We start from the raw sequence: 22,373 nt of genomic DNA, 5'->3' as shown, positions 1-22,373 counted from the left end.
AATTTCACAATTCTCTTCCACTCCAAATTGTTGAAAAATACCCTTGCAATAGCCACAAAATAAGTGATGAAAAAAGAGAGTTTCACTTTCAGAGTACAGGGAAGGCTGTCTCAATGCAGACTGAGATTACGGGAATTATGCGCCCAATGTCCCCACTCAACCGCCCACTCTTTCAAAGTGTTCTTCTTCATTTCTTCGGACTCTCACCGCGAGTCTTGGGTCTTCTCTGGAGATCCCAACTGCCACCCATCGGACGCGATCATCCGATCTCCTACACTGCGCGCGACCATACCACTGTAGTATAACTCTGCCTGGAACATCTAGAATCCGGGGGGCTTTTATCTTTAATTTTTTTTCTTTGAAATTCATAACACCCCAGCAGATGCTCGCATGCTGTGGAAACTGGCGAATCATTTAAAGATAGAATGAATTGTTTGTAAGTAAGTAAGTAAGTTAGCAACATAAGTGAAAAAGTAGTTTTGTGATTTTGCTGCAATTTAGCGTAAATGTGAGAAATGACATGGCAGGAGAAGTGACTGTATTTTGTGAGTGATCCGGATACCCGTGTGGATGGCTAATTTAATTTTTTTTTTTTTTTTTTTTGTGCGCTGTGGGAGTGCTTTCCAGGTTTACTATTTTTTCAGCCCCCCTAGGAATTTTTTGTTGGCTTGTTTGGCTTGTCAGGGAGATTTGGTATAATTTCAATAATTCCAAAAAAAGTGAAATAATAAAAAAAAAGTGTGTAGTCGCCTGGTGTCCGCGAACTCACGAACCTCAGATTTGCAGACGAGCGCCTTCAGGGAGATTTGGTATTATTTCAATAATTCCAAAAAAGTGAAATAATTCCAAAAAAGTGAAAAAAAAAAGCATGTAGTCGTATGGTGTCTGCGAACTCGCGAACCTCAGATTTACAGATGAGCGCCTTCCTACTGTGCCACCGTGGAACCGTCAGGTTTGATGGGAAAAACAGGGCTTTTATCCTTTCATCATGTAATACCCCAGCAGAGTTGTGGAGTTGTGGGGCAGCCAGTGTGTGTACAAGTTAATTGATGACTTTATGACTTATGACTTTATTTTCCCGAACTTCGGTCCCCTCGGTGCAGTGTAGTGTGGAGGAGGCCGGTGTGGCTGTGGGGAAGGTGGCCGGGTCCGAATGTGTTAAATCGGCATCTAGAATGAATGGGGCCATTGTTCTGTTTGTAGATGCTACTGCTAAAGTTAGTGAGGTTGTTGAGAGGGGCATGATCCCGGTCAGGGGGGATCAGGGTCATGGTTTTAAACAGGAAAACCAAGTGCCAGAAAGTACACTGACCACCGACCCTCACCGTTTTGGTCTTCTGTCTTCCCTTTGTTATTTTACCTTAAGGTAGTAAATACGTTAGAAAAGGAGCGTCAAGTGGCCCGTATGTAAACACACAATTGTCAAACTAAAAGCCTGGTAGCTAGCTAGCCAGCCAGCTATGCTAATAAATATTTGTACATCATTTGGTTATTTTAAGTTAAGCCACTGGAAATGCTGAGATTTTTTATGGTTGGAATATTAACGGTATGTTGCTATTTTAATTCAGTTTATTGCCAAGTCGTTTTACAAGGACTTTGGGTGATTTGGAGAAACAGTTTACTATGTAAAAGTGAAAATGTTGTATCCAATAATTCCCTCCGTTTTGAAGTCAGTAAGACAGTCTTTCTATCAATTTCTCTCAAGATTTTCCTTTATTCATTGCCCTTTAAACAGGTTACTCAACTCAAAGACGGTCAGCATAGTAATATTTATTTTATTAATATTGATCTCCTTTTTCCTTAAAATTCTTCAGGCAATAACTTATTTTATTACTTTTAAAGTAGAAACTTAATGCATTCAAGTTTGGGTAATTTCTCTCTCTTTTATTTTAAAATCAAAATAGCAAGCAAACTTGTCTAACAATATACAAATACTGGCAATATTGTGGTATCAAAAGTCCCCGTCTTTAACAGCTGTCTTTTTGAATATATGCAGCTTTTAAAGCTTCTTGGTACTAATGATCATTAAACAGGAGATTGTATGGTTTGAAAGCATGAAAAATGTTAAAGATTTTGAGCAGCTCACCTTTAAAAAAGTAAATGATTTTTCAAGCCAATATACAGTATATTGCCAAAAGTATCCAGTCACCCATCCAAATAATTACAATTAGGTGTTCCGATGACTTCCATGGCCACAGGTGTATGAAATCAAGTACCTTGATGCAGACTGTTTCTACAAAGATTAGTAAAAGAATGGGTCGCTCTCAGGAGCTCAGTGAATTACAGCATGGTACTGTGATGCCACCTGTGCAGCAAGTCCAGTGGTGAAATTTCCTGGCTCCTAAATATTCCACAGTCAACTGTCAGTGGTATTATAACAAAAGTGGTAGGCAACGTAAAATGATGGAGCAGGGTCAGCGGACCTGCTGAGGCTCATAGTGCGCAGAGGTGGCCAACTTTCTGCAGAGTCAATGGCTACAGAGCTCCAAACTTCATGTGGCCTTCAGATTAGCTGAAGAACAGTGCGTAGAGAGCTTGATGGAATGGGTTTCCATGGCCGAGCAGCTACATCCAAGCCATACATCAGCAAGTGCAATGCAAAGCGTGGGATGCAGTGGTGTAAAGCACACCACCACTGGACTCTAGAGCAGTGGAGACGCATTCTCTTGAGTGAGCAATCGTGCCTCTCCATCTGGCAATCTGATGGACCAGTCTGGGTTTGGCGGTTGCCAGGAGAATGGTACTTGTCTGAATGCATTGTGCTAAGTGTAAAGTTTGGTGGAGGGGGGATTATGGTGTGGGCATGTTTTTCAGGAGCTGGGCTTGGCCCCTTACTTCCAGTGAAAGGAACTCTGGATGCTTCAGCATAGCAAGAGATTTTGGACAATTCCATGCTCCCAACTTTGTGGGAACAGTTTGGGGATGGCCCCTTCCTGTTCCAACATGACTGTGCACCAGTGCACAAAGCAAGGTCCATAAAGACATGGATGAGAGAGTTTGGTGTGGATGAACTTGACTGAGAGCCAGGCCTTCTCATCCAACATCAGTGTGTGAGGTCACAAATGCACTTCTGGAAGAATGGTGAAAAATTCCCATAAACACACTCCTCAACTTTGTGGAAAGCCTTCCCAGAGGAGTTGAAGCTGTTAGAGCTGCAAAGGGTGGACCGACTTCATATTAAACCCTATGGATTAAGAATGGGGTGACACTTGAGTTCATACGCGAGTCAAGGCAGGTAAGCGAAAACTTTTGTCAGTTTAGTGTATCTCTGGCATCCACAGTATTGATAAGACTGATTTTGTGTAGCCTAAATGTATGAGCTATATTTTCAAATAAATGTAAAGGCCAAAAAGTGAGAAAATGGACTTTGTGATATGATTTATCATAGGTATTTTTAAGGACACAATGCAAAGTGCTTACAGAAGAGAAAGATAAAATGGCCTGAGCTGATATGATTTCTTCTTTGAGGAAAGTACAAGCAGTGACCTACATTGAATTTTAAACAGTTTTTTAAACAATTTTCTTTAATAAGACATTTATTTCAACTGCCTTATCTAGCCTTGGCCATTTTATCTCAAGTGAAACCTGATGTCATTTAATTTATGGAGGTTTGTAGTGTGAAGGAGACTGCATCACATTCCTGGAATGGCATGTGTTGTAGATCACGCTGCAGCCTCTGGCACAAGCCACAGGCAGGTGTTGATGGAAATGTCTGTTTTAAGGAAGAGAGCGGCTCAGAGAGAAGAATGGGAGAGAGTTAGAGAGTATGAGAGAATCAGCAGAGAGAGAAAGCAGATTAGGAGCTGAAGGAAGGTCAGACTGGTTTTTCTGCATGTCTCAGGAAGGTGGGACGTTCTCGTGCACACAACTCAACTCAGAGCACAAACGGTTCAACACGAGGATTGTTTCTGTGGACTGAAAGTCTCCATCTGCACTGAAGGTACAGCACTGAATCTTTGTTTGTGGCTCAAATTTGTGCTAATGGAATCTGTGTTAAAGTATTGATGAATCTGACAGAGGTTTAAAGAGTTAGGTCCACTTTTAATGAAGGACAGGTGCTTTGTGTCAGCTGTTTGGAATGAGAGACTTCTGAAACAGTTTGATTTCATCTTTAAACATTAGGATATGTCAATATTTGCAAATGCATGAGGGAATTTTCTGCACAGTTTGCATTGAAATAGAAATGTTAATGCTTTATTTCATTTTGAAATGATTTACTGCTTTGTTGGAAGTTAAAAAATGAAAGGACAGTAGAATTTGAGGAACAACTATGTTTTAGTGAACTTTTCTTTATCATTAATCTGAAAGTTTTTTTAATAAAGTTTTTTGTGGCTGTGTCAGCTGCATACCATGCACTCTATAATAGTGGTTTTTCTTGTCGTGTGTACAACAGGCGGACGTGCGACTGTGCAGACAGAATACTCAGCATTCTTACAATATGCCAGGGGAATGAGGCAAAAAAAGGAGCACTCATTCATCATTTTAAAGACCCTCACATGAAGTCAAGATGAGCCTGAGTGGATCAGTTACTTAAATTTTTGACACTGAATTGTCAGGCATTAAGAATATAAAGTTATTTATTAGAAAAACAAGGTATGCAGAGATGAGAACATTTATTTACATTGCACTATTCATACACAAAGCAATCTGTAGTGCTTAACAGAGTTAAAAAAAAGACTGAAAGTTTATGACATTGAATGCTTAAATAAGCATTGCTTAAACGCATGAAATATTTCCAGCTGATACTCTGGTTATAAGTATTGGAAGAAAATGTAATATCTGCCAAAACCTACAATTAACTTTTTAAGCTAATATCTGCTGATATTGATATAATGCAGATACTTAATACTTCTTTTCAATTTTCTTAGCTTTTAATTGGCCATCACCTGGTTAAATTGTTATTTTCCTCTTGACAGATGTCTAAAAAACCTCCCCCGGTGGTCCCTAGAAAGCCTTCAGGTGTGCGAGTCATGATGCTTCCAGGAGAGCAGCTTCCTCCTGGTGCGCTGCCCGTCTATGGAGAGGCTGTTAAAGGTAAAATAAGCAGCAAATGTCTGTCAGTCATCCTGCTTCTTGCAGCCATCCTAAAACTCTTGTTTTTGTATCTAATCAAAGTTTTTTTTCCTTCCTCCTCTTAGAGAACGGTGACTCTGGAGAGCCTGATCATACATCCTTACTGGATGCTGAGAGAGAAGTGGTGAGTCCTTTAAAGCATTGCTTTTCAAACTGTGTGTCCTGACCCCCTGTAGGTTCCCAGGGGTTGCAAAAAGGGTGGCAGAAACTTAAGGCAAGAACAAACAAGGAACAAAATAGCATTATTTTTGACAGAAATATCTTTATATGTGTATTTTTAGATGTTTTGTCACTGCATATGTCATTTTTCTCTGTCAGTCCTTTAATTCAAAATAAAACACATCACCTTAGCCAGCCAGAATCAGGCAGATTCTGAGATGGATTAAACCAAAAAGTAGCTGTATCACTCAAAATGAGCTACCTACCTTATCTTAAAAGTGAAAGATTTCCAAAAAGAAAAAACACTGTCAGGCAACTGTCCTTTTTATTTCACTTAGAACAAATCTATTACAGAATCCTATCACTTAAATATAAATAAAAGGTTAACACTTTATTTAAAGGGGTATAAATACGATTGACATGACACTGTCATAATAATCTTTCATTCACATGAAGGAGACTTTATGAACATTATGAATGTTGTCATTAAATGATCAATTCCCCGTTAGAGCGCATGTTTGGTGCATGTCTTACCTCATTTTCTCTCCCCATAGTTCCTGTCTCTACAGCTGTCTTTTCAAAATGAAGGAAAATAACCCCAAAAAGATAATCTTAAAAAAAAACAACTTTCATAATGACTGCAAAAACCCAGGGAATTTTCTTATTACACTGACAGTCATATGACAAAGTCAAAATAAATGTTTTATTTTATGATATTGAAAACAAAATAAGACTTGAATTGCCCAAATATAAAAAAATATGATGGTGCCAGTGCCACTTGCAGGATTATTGCTTTGGACTGCAGATGTATGCTTTAAAAATATGCAAGGTTTAACGTCACTCTCAGTTTCTTGTCTGCTATTCTCCCTCCTGCTATTCTGAACATTTCAGTCAAACACTGTCTATCTAAAGCTAACAGTAAATATCTTCATCAGGAAATTTTGAACCACTGCTTTGATGATGTGGAGCGATTTATGGCCCGTTTGCAGCAGACAGCTGAGGCTCAGAGTATTCTCAACCAACGGAGGCAGAAGAGGAGCAGAAAGAGCAAGAAGAAAGAAGATCAAGATGGTGAGGGCTGATTTTATATGTTGTCAAATCACTCCTTCATCTAAACTGTTAAGGGTGAAAGAAACACAGAGCTGAACCAAAGTAGTCTACATTGATGTGCACAGTGGCCAGATGAGAAGTTTAAGACCAGGTTAAGATTTGGAAAGCTGCCCAGTGGGGCAGCTGCAGGTGGATTCAACATAATTATAGCCTCACAATGACAAAGATCTCTGAGTGGATGCTCGTTTAAGGCTCAAGGTGAAGAGCAGGTGCAGGAATGTGGAGACAAAAGCCGGTTATTGACACGTTACTGTCCGTACTGGAAGAGAGTCAGCAGGCAGGCTGCCAAAAAAGCCTTGGAGTAATTCAGAGAATTCATGCTGCCAAAATAAACAAGAAGCATGACAGGGAGGTGACTGGAGCTGGAGATACGTTATGTCTATAACAACCCAGTGATGTGGAAGATTCAGCTAATAAAAGAGCAAACTTAAAGAGTTTTTAAAGCTTAATTCAGTGGGAAACTTTCTCACAGTCAGGTTTAAAATGAAACATTTGACCCTGGATAGAGGATTTTGGCTACAGATAGGGCCACTTTAACCAGCCAGAAGGCAAACTTTTCAAAAACTGCAGGATAATCTTGCAGAAAGTAAACAATTAAAGTTACATATTCAACCAAAAGTGCAAATATTTAGCTTGAATTAGCATTCATAACAATATAATTTAGATTTTAACACAATTGTCATTGTTAATGCTTAATTTAATAACAAAGGTAGAGATGATTTAACAGTCTTTTCGATGCAAAGGACATATTTAGGAGATAAGATAAGATATTCCTTTATTAGTCCCACAAGGGGAAATTCCAATTTACAGCAGCAAAAAATATCTTAGACAAAGCAGGACAAAACAGGCCATTGGCGACAGAAACACAATAGAAATAGATTCCAAATAAAAGTAATACTGCAAGAGCACTAATAAATACAAAAATATGGAATATAACAACGTTGTCTTACAAATTATAAATAGTATTTACAAACAGTTATGTACAGGTTGGGTATATTACAGATTGGATGTGGTGGAAATATTAATATGTACACCTATATACACACATATATACACTTTATATATATATATATATATATATATATATATATATATATATACACAAACGTGTGTACAGATTATACACATAAATATTAGTTATTGCACAGATTATTTTGAGCAGTTTCTGTTGTAGAGCCTAACAGCAGCAGGAAGGAAAGACCTGTGATACCTCTCCTTCACACACTTCGGGTGTAGCATCCTGTCACTAATGGAGCCCCTTAGTGCAGTGAGTGTGTGTTGGAGGAGGTGGGAGTTGTTGTCCATCATGGAGGACAGCTTGGCTGTCATCCTCCTCTCCCCCACCTCCTCCACAGGTTCTAGAGGGCATCCCAGGACAGAACTGGCCTTCTTTATCAGTTTGTCCAGCCTCTTCCTGTCAGCTAATGTGATGCTGCTCCCCCAACAGACCACGCCAGAGAAGATGGCTGAGGCCACAACAGAGTCATTTACATTTACTGATTAGTATTACTACCCCCCTACCCTTTACTGCAAAAATGTATAATACTGTTAGGTTGTCAGACCAGTGAAAACATAACGTGATGTGCATTGATACATTGGTTGGGTAAGAATATCAGGGTAAGCCATTTTGAGGCAGAGTAGGGCGGGTCATACTTTGTGGTTTGTCGGGATTCTAGCAATGCAAACCTTGTTCATGACGCTACTGTCTTAAGCTTGCCTCTCTCAGAATGTGATAAAGATCCTTTCAAGCTGAAGACAAACAGCAGAGAGTGGTGGCTTGGTGGGTGTCCGAGTTACCTGTCGGTATAGGTGTGGGTGTGGAAAATGCAAACCCATGCTCAGGATCTTTCCTGCTCAAAACTTTAAAGTGAAGTTTATCTGCTCTCTCTTTCAGCCTGCTGGCTATCCATCTGAATAAGTTCTTCTTCGGTGTACTCTGGTTCATACAAATATCCTCTCGTAATCACAGTAACTTGACTCAAGTCAAAATCACTCATATTGTCTTTGTTTTAGCTTGATGTGGTGTTATTATCCCTGTAGAAGCCTGCAGACCCACATAGCTGATCAGAGGAAATCAGTGCACGGCGGAAGAAGGCAAAATGACAAAAGCTGCATCGTAAATTAGTGCCTGACAAAGAGGGGGTTTTCTCAGGGGAGAAATGAATCACTTTAAATCACTCACAGAAATCACTGGACGCTAATGCCACTACTATAGCCAAGTACCTCATACCTCCCAACTTCAAAAAACCTGAAATATCCCTTTAAGATCGGTTGCTTGAAAAAATTAAAAGAAAAAAGAAAAAGGATAAGCTCCTGTGCAGGCACTGCTTCACCATTGCTAATGGTGATCAACGTCTTGCTGTGTGTCAACAAACTATTTTTATACTTTGTTTTTAAGAATTAGCAGCACTGAATGGGCCATAAATGTAACTTTTGCATCTTTTTAAGGCTCCACAGAGACTTGAGAAAGTTCAGTGTGTTCAACCTGTATATTTGAGTGAGCTGCAGCTGCTCTCTCTTTCTGTCACAACTGGAGACCTGGATTTTTTTTTTTTTTTTTTTTTTTTAAGCTTTGATGCTATTGTTAATGAAAATAACTAAACTCATCATTATTATCCTTGTGTCTAAAGGTACCCTGCATATCAGGATACAGTGACCTTGCTGGGTTAACATTGGTGTCTTTTATATGTATGTAGAGCAAATAAACATTTTAGATTTCTATCTTTTGACAAAACTGAACAAATATACTCACATGTGGGCTGGTATTTTTTGCAAAGCAATCTAGATTAATAACTTCTTCCTGAATGTCCTCTTCTCTAAAATTTAAAAGGCTTAAGAGATGACGTTCCTTGGTAAAGATGTGGGAAAAGGAACAATGCAGCCATTTGTTATCTCTCCTTTGACAACCATGTTTGTGTGTGCAGACAACCTGCTGACCATGAAAGCTTGTCCTCCTCCAGAGGAAGAGTTTGTGGACATCTTTCAGAAAATCAAGTACTCGCTCAGTCTGCTGGTGAGAGTTAATTCAGCCTGATGAAGCCCTTATTACCATCTGACATGTATGTGAATTTTTTAAACACTGATGTGAAGGTGTTTCTCTGTTTTTCCTAGGACCGCCTGAAGTCTTCCATCACGCAGCCTGATGCAGCAGATCTGCTGCACCACATATTTGTTCCTCTTCGATTGGTGAGTCCTTCTGTTGTGTTGTGGAGCTTCTCTTTCTGTCTTTGTGCTTCTGACACCTTTATTTCACAGCTAGTGAAAACCACTGGAGGACCAGAGTTAGGAGCATCAGTGCTCAGTCCTGCCATGACGAGTGGGGCTGTTTCATTACTCCAGGAGCATCTGACTGAAGGGGAGAAGGAGCTGTGGACTTCTTTAGGACTCAACTGGACCTCCCCCAGGTCTGCATGATCATATTTAGATGTCTAATTCTTCATTTGAGGGTTTCTCGTGCTGCTCTGACTGATCTTTAAACCCTCCTCTCCAGCTCACACCTCGGTGTGTCTGTTCCTCCATACTCACCAGTCTTCCTGGATGGGTGGCGACCTCAGGCTTATGACTCAAATGGCCAACCTTTGGAAGATCCCATCGAGTCCCAACACAAACAAGATGCTCACAGCGAATGCAGGGCAGCACAGGCTCTGCAGGAACAAGCACAGCAGGCAGTGGAGAGTCATGGTCCAAGCAATGAGGAAGAGTGAGTCTGCAGGCATTACAAATTAACAAGTATCACAGAAACAATTTTAAAACAGCTGCCAAATGACTAATTTTACAAACTCGTATTCATGTTAAACGGATTTGAGCTTGTAGAGGGCTTTTCTGGTCCCATCCCATTCATGCATCACCAACATAGCAGTGGGAACTATTTGAGATTGTGTGTTATCCAAGGACTGGTATGTGAATAATTTCTCTCATGATTAAAAAACTATTTTAATCTAGTTGGGGCATTGTGAAAAATGTGAAAAAAAACAGAAGTCAATGCCAAATCTCATAAACCCAAATGTTATTCTCAATAGAACATAAACAGCATGTCAGATGTTGAAAATGAGACATTTCATGAAAAATATTAGCTCATTTTGAATTTGATGGCAGCAAAGCATCTCAAAAAGTAGGGAATGTGCAACAAAAGGCTGGAAATTGATATTGAAAAATAGTTGGTGGAGCATTTTGCACCTAATTAGGTTAATTGGCAACACGTCACAAACATGACTGGGTATGAAAGGAGCATTTTAGAGAGCTAGAGTCTCTCAGCTGAAGGTCAGTACTGCAAAACAGGCATGATTCTTTATTAAAAGTAACTGCATGGGCTCAGGAACACTTCCAGATATCATTCTGTCACACAGTTGGCTGTGCTGAGGCAAAATGGAAAACTGTTCTGTGGCCAGATGAATCCAAATCTTACAATTCTTTTTTGTCCTGTGGACTAAAAAGCAGCTTATTGTCCTGGAACAGTTTAAAAGTCTGCATATCTGATAGTATGAGGTTGCGTTAGTGCCTATGGTGCTGGCAGCTTACACATCTAGAAAGGCACTATCAATGCTGAAAAGTAGAGAGAGGTTTTAGAGTAACATATGCTCCATCCAGAGGACGTCCCTTTCATGGAGGGCCTTGACTATTTCAGCAAGACAGTCACAACAGCATGACTTAACGGTAAAGGAGTCTGGGTCCTGATCTGGCCTGCCTGCAGTTCAGACTTTTCAACAATAGAAAATGAAAAATCCAGTAAAGAAGACCCAGGACTGTTAAGCAGATAGAATCCTACATCAGGCAAGAATGGGACAACACTCCTCTCCCAAAACTCTAGCAGTCCGGTCTCCTCACCTCCCAGACATTTACAAACTGTTGTTAAAAGAGGAGATGTGACACAATGGTAAACCCTGTCCCTCCTTTTTGAGATATGTTGGTTACATCGAATTCAAAATGAGCTCATATTTTTCATGAAATGGTAAAATGTGTCAGTTTCAACACCTGAAATGTTGGTTTTTATTTGGGTTAAAATAGTAATCCTGCCTGTTTTCTTATGTCCTGATGTCGTTTCTTTTCCAGAGAAGAAACCACACTTCCACCTGAAGGTGAACGGCTCTACTGCTGCAGTTATGACTTTGTGGCGAGGAACAGCAGCGAGCTTTCGGTGCTCCAAGGAGAAACACTCGAGGTAAAGGCACAGAAGAGGGAAAGGATAACGACCCTGCTGTGACTTAACCTCTATTTGAAATGCCCTGACTTTTGAGATGTGATCCTTTTCAGGTAATCGAGTCCTCCAAACGCTGGTGGAAATGTCGGAATCGTTTTGACCAGATTGGATTTGTTCCCTTTAACATCCTGGAGCCTCTTTCCGCTCTGAATCACACAGGAAGAGACAGCCCGGTGGTCCGCAGAGAGTCAAAGGTACAACACAGACACAACCACACAAGAGGTGTTTGTACATGCCTTCCATTGCTTTATTAATCTTTTTTACACTTCTGCTCCTCAACAGAAAGTACCCCTCGCCCCTCCAAAAAGGTCCTTTTCCTATGCTCCTCCAAGTCCAGATGGGACCGGTCCTGTGAGCCTGCTGCGACCACAGAGCATGGTTTTACCTTCAACAACACTGCAGGGAGAAGACAGTGACAAAGGTAAGGGACTCTCACATGTTAGACATCAGTCATAGCATTTTTTTTTTTTTTTTTTTTGCAAAATGAACTAAAAAGGAATCAGACAAACCTGGTACAAACAAACTTGATAAACAAGGGGAGAGCAGGAAACAGCATGGCTGATTATTCAAAGATGTGGCATGTAGATGGAGGTTAGGGGAAAGTCTGAGGACACCTGGTGGAGAGATGGTGAACTAGAAGAGACTTTGGTAGGAGGGACTGTGACTCTTGGAGGAAATTAAGAAGGGAGACTGACAAAGCCAATGCCATGTCAATTAAAGCAACAATATGTAGCTTTTTCACCTTAAAATGGTCATTTTAAAGTTTATTTACCAGCGTAATCATTTTAAACAGGGGAATGATTTCTGTCTTATTTACACTGAGCACTCTGGTCGCATGCTTTCAGCGCTATTTAGCTTTAATAGCAGACCACAGTTCAATTTAATCAGAATTGGAAACATTTCTTTATTTAAAGAAGAGCCACACTGAAGGCTTTTCTTGGTGGAATAAAATAGTTTTTCTCCTAACTGATCTCAGGAAGAGTTTAATTGACCAACTGGCTTCACTTTCAGTGAATAATCATGTGCTGACATGATAATGGCTGCCTGTTGACCTCTTATTATGTAGTTTATTTGCCTCCAGGGCTGGAAATGCCTACTATACATCATATGTTTTGTTGCTCTGATTGGCTGATAATGATTGTGACAGACAGAACATTAAGATTATGTAAGGTTATGAAAACTCAGTAAAGAAGTTGAAATGGGAGAATATGAGACTTTTCATGTTTCCATGTTATTTTGTTCAGTCTTGATTGTGAACGATGAGCTTCTTCAGCGGTTGGCTGATAGAAGAGGATCGACTCGTCCACTGGTCCCCCGTGCGGCCGACACCTCAACCCCTCTGAACTACCAATCCCCGTCTGCAGAGGTGGAGGCCTGGCTCAACGCCAAGGGCTTCAGTCAGCAGTGAGTGAGCACGCTCCACACCAGAAACACTGGAAGTCTGTAGTAGGCATTTAAATCATTCATGACAAAGTCACCCTTGTTATGCTGCATTTATTCAAGTTTAATGAATGGCTTCAATATTTTACTCAGTGAAAACCAGAAAAAGGAGACTTTACAGGTTCCTTCAGAGGCATTGCTGCATCTTCAGTGAGCTGCTTATGAAAAGGCTTTTTCCTCTGGACTCAAAGATCAAGGGTTAACCTCATGGAGAGTCAGAGTCCTTGACTTTTTCAAAGGAAGATAAGATAAATTTCTTGTCCTGAAGGAAATTTGTTTTGGGCTAAAAGTGCCAAAAGCTGCAGACAACACACATGACAAGCACATATAACACGGTGTCCAATATTGCGCCCCCTTCTGTCAAAAAGTCCTCATAACTATCATTTATATATCACAATATTACCTGACAACTGATTTGGGTTGGTGATGAACATTAATGCCCAGTTAAAATGTATTTAAGTGGAAGTTTTAATTACAATAATTTAATAGGTATGTTAATGTCAGAAAGTTCTGGTTAATTTAGGGTTATTACACTTTAAACTGCCAGTTCATTCTATTAAAGAAAAGTACTTTTGCTGTGATTTCTAAATGATTTCTTGTCTCTTTCCTTTAAGGACCATTCAGAGTCTGGGTATTTTAACCGGAGCTCAGCTGTTCTCTTTGAATAAAGACGAGCTCCGCACGGTGTCACCAGACGAAGGGGCTCGAGTTTACAGTCAGATCATGGTGCAGAAAGCTCTACTGGAGGTTTGTCCTCAGTTTTATTGGAATTATTGTGTGTATTTTAGAGTGTATAAGAGAGAGAGAGAGAGAGGGTTATGCTTCAGCAAATGTGTTACTGGTCGGGAATTCACAAACGTCATGCCAAAGACTGGTGGGGACTTCACGTTTGTAAAATTCCTTGTTTATCATCATGGAAAATATGAAAAATTAAACCTAAAACTCCCTAATATGTCCCTATAGTAATTTAATATCCAGTATGGAAGTTACTCTGCAAGGGAGCTGTCAATCAAAACAATAGCAATAGATGATGCAAAGGCAGTGGGGTATCATGGGGTAAAATCCTCCTACTCTGGGGTCTCTCACTTTTTCAGAATTAGTAAAGAGTTTAAAAATCTTTCAGTGTTTTCCAGGCTTTATGAATGAGGTACAGCAACAGAGCAGCAGCTTCCAGTGGCAGTTCCTGCTTTCTTTAGCAGCAGTATTTATGGTAACATTCAGTGTTTTCACAGCAACAAGAAACATGCTGTTTCTGTTATGAGGGATTGGAAATGTCCTATTAAAACTGAAGGATTTCTCAGGCTTAAAACTCTTAAAACACTAAGAAATATTTGAGGTAATGGAAGTACTCAACCAAAATATAACACTTAGTTTCAGTCATTTTGAAAAGATAGTTTTACATTTCAATGCTACAATTCCACCTATTTTACCTTAAAGAATTAACTCTTTCATTAAATTTATTGAACTAATTGTTTTCAGTAGTCTTTTGTAGTCTGTGCCAAAACATTTTTACACTAAAAGAATAAGTAAACTTTCTTCTCTTCAAAATGAACCCCCTTGTTAGTATTGATTGTTGTTTCTATATTTTGAAATTGAAATACTGTCACAGAGAATGATCAGAAATGTAACTATGCAGTGGTTAGGATCATTTAAACTGGTTTAATTATGAAAAAGACCGATTATTGATTTTAGAAAAATCTATTTTTAATTTGACCTCTCTTCCCTTCACATTTCTCTTGTCCCCCTGGTGACCCCCACGAGTGGGTCAGGACCCCACTTTGAAAACACTGTTTGCTCAGCCTTGTCCTGTCATAGACCTGCCTCCTTTTTACTGACCTACATCTATGAAACCCTATTTACCTTCCAAAGCACTCTCATTTCTAGGGATAATTTAGGTCAGTAATGGTGGTAGATATTGTTGAAAACAGTATTATTATGATATAAGTATATCTTTTTTATACGGATGTTTATTTAAATTTGACTTTAACTCTGTAGGTGTTGGTTTACGATGTGGGCAAGTCAATTGTTACATAAGTATATATATATATATATATATATATATATATATATATATAAAATAAATAATATAGCTGTGAAATGGCTGTGTTTGTGTTCTGTGTCCTGGTCAGGATGTGCGTAAAGCCACAGAACTAGAGACGGCGATGGAAAAGCAAAAGATGAAGATCGGCCTGACATCATGACCAGAGGGCGCCGTGATGCGAGGGTGTGTTATAACATTATCATCAAACATGTGGTCAGATCTCTGCTGTGATTCAACAACAAAACCTGAAGTGAAGATCCATCTTTGGTATTGTGAATAATTTTTAAGACTTTAAGGCTTAAAACTCACCAGTGTTCTTTATATCTTTACACTTCTAATAATTCTGTTGTCAATCAATAATCTCTGCTGGTACCACTTTATGATAAAGTAAAGAAAAACAGTCATATTTATGTTGTACAAATGACTAACTGCTAGTGAACTGAGTGAAAAAAGGAATTAACCATCTGTAAACTCTGATTTCCTATAAAGTTCTATAATGACTTGGTTAAAGTTATGATAATAAGTAATTACTCAGTATGATGCAACACTTACAATAAGGGACAAAAATGAGTAATTAATGAACAGCTGATCATTCAGTATGTTAGTGTGGAGTCTGCAGCTAACACTTACCCACTGAAAGTACTCGGGTTATTTTATAAAACCTAACTAATGGCTACCAAGCAGTTAGGTTTTCATTTGTTCTCTAATGACTAAATAACACATAGAGTACCTTATCATACAGTCATTATCTGTTGAGTCATCATTAAAACCCTATAAATTCATCTACATGTTAACTAATGGTAAACTAGCTGTCAGTTACTGATTGTTACTGAGTAACTATGCCAGTTTTGATGTTTATTAACTAGTAGCTAATGACTCATTCTTTCCCTGGTTAACTAGTAGATCCTCATCTTTCCCTGGTTAACTAGTAGATACTCGTCTTTCCCTGGTTAACTAGTAGATCCTCATCTTTCCCTGGTTAACTAGTAGATACTCGTCTTTCCCTGGTTAACTAGTAGATACTCGTCTTTCCCTGATTAACTAGTAGATACCTGTCTTTCCCTGGTTAACTAGTAGATCCTCATCTTTCCCTGGTTAACTAGTAGATACTCGTCATTCCCTGGTAAATGAGCTGTTTCTCTTTTGTGCCTGTTTTTGTTTATCTTCTTGTCTTCAGTGTTTCCAGCCCATCATTTCCATCTGTTAAGTTTGTATCTTATAATGGACTGAATGAGCTTTTTAGGGCTATTTAAAGGAAGATAAATGGATGTGCCTTTAATGATAACGACTCCACAGTAGGAACAAAAAACTTTATTAAATTAGAGTCTAAAGGACAAACATCACACTGACAATAATCATACGTTTTTAATTCTAACTGTGAAGTTCTATGAAGATGAACATGTTTCTCCTTGTGCTGTTTTTACTGTTGTAAATAATTAACATTAAAACACACAATCATGAATGACGGACTCATAATAAATCAGTTTGTGCGCATTTGTCTGAATTTCTCTTAAAGTATTCACTCTGAATTTAACAGAACAGGGTTTAAAACATGATGTATGGCATGTTTAATAAATGAACATTGTACAACATTTAATTCATTATTAATTTATAGCTTTAATAGAAGGTTATATCCTTTTTAGGCTTATTTTCTCTTTTTAATGCTAAACTATGTACAAAAATTAAAACATAAACCAGAGCTAAGTTAGATCATCACACGTTTGTCAGTTTTATGGCTTTTAGAGATGCTGAATGAAATAATACCATTGTCTTCAGGAGCTTTTCTAACTAAATTACATGGAAACTTTAATTTCAGGTACTTTGCTTCAAATACCTAAATGGTTCCTGTGGCCCACTGTTTTCTGTGTTTCCACCAGGGCGGAGTCTAAGAGTTATAAATAGATGTATCTTGACTTTTCTGGTCAGTCTGGCTTAAAAAAAAAAAAAATGAAATGAAACATTTCTGACCAAAAACTGGACAATAAACTTTCTTACATTTGAGTTCCCACACTGCCTGTTTATGTATAAAAGATAAAATCTAAAAGTTAAAATTCTGCATCAACATATAACGCCTCACTCTGCAGGGCTGTGGATAACCTCGTGCACTGGTTCCCAACCTGGGGTCCGGGGCCCCATTGGGTGCAAGGCTCTGTCTACTCTTGAAGTTGTTAAGGTTAGATTTACACATACGAACTAAAATCATTAAATAGTTTAAGGAGAGGTTTTTAGTGAGCAACCTTAATATTCAGTGAAGATTAAACTCTAAAAATACTGAAATTATGTTAATGTTTGACAGCAATGCATCACTTTTTGTGTTGATCCTGAGGGGGTGGGGGGTCTCATCTCAGTCTGACTTGTGGCTTTTCTCCTGCCTGTTAACCTTACTGTTCTATCTGCTGTCCTGTCCTCGTCAAACTAAAAAAAATGGAAAGCCCAAAAGAATGATGTTTAAAAGGCTCCACTGTGCAGCTTAATGTTTCTCTCATATTGATAAAAAAATTCTACCTGGACAGACAGAAGATTAATCTTTAGCTAATGGCTAAAGGCAGGCTGCTCATTGATAAATATCCACATTTAGCTATAAGAAGATTAAAACCAAGTATCATAAACATTAAAACATTTATTATGATCTGATTGTTGCTGAGGTAAACATCATGATAGGAACAATGATTATGGCTCATCTTTTCCAGCATTGTAGCGTCACAAACATCTCTGAGCAGCAGGAGGAGAGGAGGTAGGGTTTGTGATTCATATGTTACACATGTTGCTCTGGTCACAGCAGTCCCAGCTCAGCAGCTCCTTCCCCTTAAACCACAGCTGGATCTCCCTCTGTGCCCCCTCCACTGAGTCACTGGCATGGACCACATTCCTTTACAGGACCAAAACAGCTCAGTTAGTCAGCCTCATAGAGGTTTATTTAACCCTGAAACTTATCAGACACCAAACGGTTAAAAAGATCCGTTTACCTGCTGACGTGGAAGCTGAAATCTCCTCTGATGGTCCCCGCCCGGGCCTCTGCCGGGTTTGTGTGTCCCACCATCGTACGGGACGTCTCCACTACTTTGTGTCCCTCCCACACCTGAACATGACAAGAAATGTTTCAAGACTTATGGAGTAAGAGCAGTTTAAACTACTGCTAACTAGGCTCCACTTCCTTAAACATGTCCATCAGGTCTGTCAGTCCATAAAAAAAGACTACGTCTAATACTACCATGGTGTGCTGGGCCCATTAGAAAAAAAAAAAGACAGAATTAAGAGAAAAAAATAGAAAAATGTAAAAGTTATGAGGTCTAAACAGTTACTGTATAATCTCAGAAATCCTCAGTATTTCTAATAAATGTACAACTTTATAGTCTTAAAGGTTTTGAGTTTTATATCTCCTAATTAAGCTCACTCTGATAAAGACTGACTTTTCTCTTTAAAAAATTACATTGGAATCTCAATATCCCAAAATTGATTCTTGACTTGGAAAAACAAAAAAATGGTCTCTGATGCTGTTAAGTTACAACTTTAAACTCAGATATTTTAAGATTTCACTTGAGCTGTAAATTATTTTGAGTATTTTTTGACATTATAAAGTTGAAAATTTACAAGACGAGATAGATCTACGAAGAGCTTTTGATAAAAGTTGCTTCATGATCTAAAAAAAAAATATTTTTTTAGAAAACTTCCAACATTAGGTTTTAAAAACTTTGACTTTTTCCTTCAAAAACTTGAGGTACTAGCCTCAAAAATTCTGAGTTTTGTACCTTGAACAGTTTCAACTTTGTAGACATAAAAATGAGACTTTCAAAGCTATTAAAGTATAAATTTATAATCTGTAGCATATTAAGTCATTTAGGAAAAATTATAATTTATTAAATGTTAAAGGAATAAAACTCAGGATTTTTGAGAAACACTGGCTTCATAAATTCAAAGATTCTGAGTTTTATATCATACATTTTCAACTTTCCCATCCAACCAAATTCGACTTAATGACTAATAAATTGAAGGCGGTATTATTAAAAAAATCTTCTCATATAAAAATGTATTTAATTCGTTCATATAAAGAACAAGTTTTATGTCTGATACAATACTGCATTTATGAATACAAAACTCTTGACTTTATTGCTGTTAATGTTCCACTTTATTTAGTTTGTAAAGCCAGCATCAAAAGTTTGTTTTTTTCTTTAGAAAATAATTCCAAAATGTACAGGACATTAAATCTAGATCTAATATTTGATTAAGGTAAATCCACTGCTTTTGTGTAAAAATTCTGATATTTATAAAAAATGTTTTTACATAAAATCTAAAAAAAAGTGACTTTTGTTTCTTGTAAATTCCCTGTGTTAGAATCTAGAAAGTTTTAGTTTAACATCCTGTGAATCACTGACTTTATATCCTTAAACATTCTGATGTTTTTTTTTTTTGGATATTTAAGGCTTTATAAAATTGTTTTTAAGGCCCTCACATGCCATCATGAACAGAATATGCACTGATGCCCTCACCATAGCGACCACAGGCCCCGAGTTCATGTAGCTGAGCAGTCTAGGATAGAAAGGCTTGGTCCTTAGCTCACAGTAGTGCTGGGAGAGGAGATCCTCAGAAGCCTGAACAACAGAGACAGAACAAACACGCCTGAACATCATTAGAATGTTTAATTCTGGGGTCTGGGTAGACGGGTAGGGGTCCAGAGAGTGTTGAGTGACCAGATGACCAGAAAAGTACTTTACAAACCAAGTTTACCTGCACCATTTTCAGGCCAACCAGCTTGAATCCTCGCTGCTCAAAGCGCTGGATGATCTGCCCTACCAGACGACGCTGAACTCCGTCTGGTTTTACAGCTATGAGAGTCCGCTCTCTCATTTCTGGAAGAGCTGCAGAAAAAGACGGAGAGGAGCTTAGCTTTATTCACAAACATCTCATTTAGAGAGAGTAAAAGTATATCAAACAGAAAACATGCTGATTTTCTAGTTGATCAAATGACAAAGAAGTGCCATTACATACCCGTGTTGAGGGTATAGATAGATTCTTTATTTTATGTTTTAAAGGGGAAGACCATGATTTAGATTGTTACTCATGAAAGTGATGAGAAAGTTCAATTCCATCCAATTTAACTGGCTTTACTGGCATGGGAAACATCAATGTCATTGCCAAAGCAATGTAGAAAATTTTTAATGATCATAATAGCTGAAGAAAGTGTATGTATAATTGATATCAAAAACTCCGCTTAACTATAAATTATGGTTAAAATGTAGAGATTCCTTTTTATTAATATGCAGAAAGTCAATTCTGTAGCGGTGGTGTGGTGATTGAAGTTATTCTTTGGTCACAACAGCTCATGTAATGTGCTGCAACATTTGCAGTGTTGATCTTCACCCAGCAGATATGGAAGTTTCTATTCATTTTTCATCCTGGTGAATTGTTTTTGTTAGCTCGCGAAAAGTAGATCAAACTTGACATCTCTGTTCTTGTTTAAAGGAGAGGAGGTTAGAAAGTGCAGCTCTGTTTCCTCCTCCTGTTGGCTGCAGTGGGTGCACAGTCTTTCTTCTTTTGGGATCCAGCTTTGTCTATAGCATCTTCTCTCGATGGTGAGGTGATGTTGACTAAGTCTGTACATGGTCCAACGTGTGCTCAGCTGTGGCTCAGTCACAGTGCTTAAATATTCTATAACTGCATATTCCCTATTAAAGGACAAGCATTAGCTTTGTTTTTTGGTTGATTCTTGCCAGTGAGTTAGTTTAATTTCTGGTGTTGAATAATTTGGTTCAAGCTGGATGGTTTTGTGTCTAAGGTTTCAGCAGGTGAACTGAGTCTCTGTACCAGCTGTCTGAGGGGCGCACTCTCAGCAGTCTCTCTGAAGGTCAGGGCTTTGTTACGTTTTCTTTTAGATGAGAATAAAATTTAGATGCACTCTTTTGTATTTTGATGAGTAAAGGATATTGTCCTCTGTTCTGTTCTGTTCTGCATGCATAATTTGGTGTTTTCCGTTGGACATGGAGGATGGATTAATACTACTCACTCACATTTAGGTATATTTGGTAGTTTTGTATGTCTGTGGCCATGATAATTGAGAACAAATGCTCCAACTTGTTTTCCTCACTAACCAAAACTGCTTTATGCTAAATGGAGAAGGGCCCCTACTGCTCTTCGCCTGGGGCCCCTGTTATATAACTGAAACCACCCTGATGAGGAGTTTACTCACTCATATTAACTAAGGATTTATTACCAGTCAGTTTCCATTCGTTCTCTAACAAGCAGTGTTCATTTCATCAACTAAAATAATGACTAAAATTCTCCTTAACCTCCTTTTTCAATGAGAAGGACAAGACTAAGACTAGCTATAAAATAAATCTTATGTGATAAAAACCTAGTTGAAAAGTAAGCTTAATTTCTATCAAGGATACTCAAACCAGACTAAAAGGTTTTGGGTTAAATGGCAGTAAAACAATCTGAACTATTGAATTTTAATCTAAAGACTAAATCTAACATAACTTCCAAATATGTGCTGATGCCAATATTTCATGCACCGTTTGGGTAAAAGGTTACCTCTATTTTCAGACAGCTGGTTATAACTCCACACAGAATACCAGCTTCATCCTTACTACCAAGTAATGACTGACTGCATGCAAACAATTACATGTGACTCGCCACGAGAGGAGCTCAGTCATCTGGCATTTACTCTTAAATTGTCTCAGCCATCGTAATACAGCAGCTCAGCGACAGGCCGGGCGAAAGTCTCTCTCTGTTTTAACTTTTACGCACAAATTACGCACGTATTTTTTTCACCTTTACGCACATCCCAGCTCACTGCTTCGGCCCCCACATCACCATCACTATCATCTGTGCCTCTAACCTACTTCCCGTTCATGACCCCGATAGTTTGGCAAAAAGTTTGTTTTCTCAAACGGCCCGTTACGTTTGGAACAAATAAATATTGCACATAGGAAGCAAAGTCTGCTCGAATCTGTGCCAGGAAAGTTGGACCCTAACCTTAATCTTTTGTTTGGAACTGATTTGATGTTAAAAACAAAATATTCTGAGCAAACAATTATTTGGACATTATTTTTGAAGGAGTGCCCTTTTCTAGTTATGAATGGGGATATTCGTACAATCCAATGGTGTCACAGAGACGAGATAAAAGTTCATGAAACGACTTACTTGATTTATTTCTGTATCCTCCCAGCAGCGCAGCGCTGACCCCAGCTTGGAGACGTCTGCTTTTTTCTTCATCTCTTAAACCAAACTGCTGGAGAAGTCTCTTGAAAACGCACCTCTGCATCATGGCCCTGTTTTGTTGGACTAAAAAGTCAAAGCGTCTCTGTCTCTGCTTACGAGTCTGTCCTCCTCCCTGTCACCTCCCTGAATGTCACT

The 22,373-nt window shown here is 38.6% G+C and overlaps 2 protein-coding genes across 2 annotated transcripts; one reads left to right on the top strand and one right to left on the bottom strand.

The window, feature by feature from the left end:
- Positions 1-878: 878 nt before the first annotated feature.
- eps8l1a (eps8 like 1a) lies at positions 879-15,180 on the top strand. The gene is made up of 15 exons (XM_041778585.1): positions 879-947; positions 1,104-1,250; positions 4,917-5,034; positions 5,139-5,197; positions 6,168-6,303; positions 9,267-9,355; positions 9,454-9,528; positions 9,598-9,746; positions 9,833-10,042; positions 11,392-11,500; positions 11,593-11,733; positions 11,822-11,960; positions 12,784-12,943; positions 13,594-13,726; positions 15,109-15,180. The coding sequence occupies exons 1-15, from the start codon at positions 879-881 to the stop codon at positions 15,178-15,180; spliced, it is 1,806 nt and encodes a 601-aa protein (XP_041634519.1).
- Positions 15,181-16,315: 1,135 nt separating this feature from the next.
- nme4 (NME/NM23 nucleoside diphosphate kinase 4) lies at positions 16,316-22,361 on the bottom strand. Its single transcript, XM_041817160.1, has 5 exons — positions 22,161-22,361; positions 19,746-19,876; positions 19,508-19,609; positions 17,987-18,099; positions 16,316-17,889 (listed from the first exon to the last, which is right to left on the bottom strand). Exons 1-5 carry the CDS (start codon positions 22,282-22,284, stop codon positions 17,769-17,771), a joined length of 591 nt encoding a protein of 196 aa, XP_041673094.1. The 5' UTR covers positions 22,285-22,361; the 3' UTR covers positions 16,316-17,768.
- Between the last annotated feature and the right edge of the window lie 12 nt (positions 22,362-22,373).

The sequence above is a fragment of the Cheilinus undulatus genome, linkage group 21, assembly GCF_018320785.1.
Source record: "Cheilinus undulatus linkage group 21, ASM1832078v1, whole genome shotgun sequence".
Classification (NCBI taxonomy): domain Eukaryota; kingdom Metazoa; phylum Chordata; class Actinopteri; order Labriformes; family Labridae; genus Cheilinus; species Cheilinus undulatus.
Note: the sequence above shows the minus strand (reverse complement) of the source record. Positions and strands in the feature narration are given on the sequence as shown.

Bases quoted from the DNA above. Each gene is read 5' to 3' on its own strand.
- nme4 (XM_041817160.1), bottom strand. From the start codon at position 22,284: ATGATGCAGAGGTGCGTTTTCAAGAGACTTCTCCAGCAGTTTGGTTTA. The intron at 19,877-22,160 runs GTAAGTCGTTTC...CTTTTTCTGCAG, and splicing joins AGGATACAGAAATAAATCAA to CTCTTCCAGAAATGAGAGAG. The intron at 17,890-17,986 runs GTAAACGGATCT...GGTCCTGTAAAG, and splicing joins TTCAGCTTCCACGTCAGCAG to GAATGTGGTCCATGCCAGTG.
- eps8l1a (XM_041778585.1), top strand. From the start codon at position 879: ATGGTGTCTGCGAACTCGCGAACCTCAGATTTACAGATGAGCGCCTTC. The intron at 948-1,103 runs GTCAGGTTTGAT...CCCTCGGTGCAG, and splicing joins TACTGTGCCACCGTGGAACC to TGTAGTGTGGAGGAGGCCGG. The intron at 11,501-11,592 runs GTAAAGGCACAG...GATCCTTTTCAG, and splicing joins TCCAAGGAGAAACACTCGAG to GTAATCGAGTCCTCCAAACG.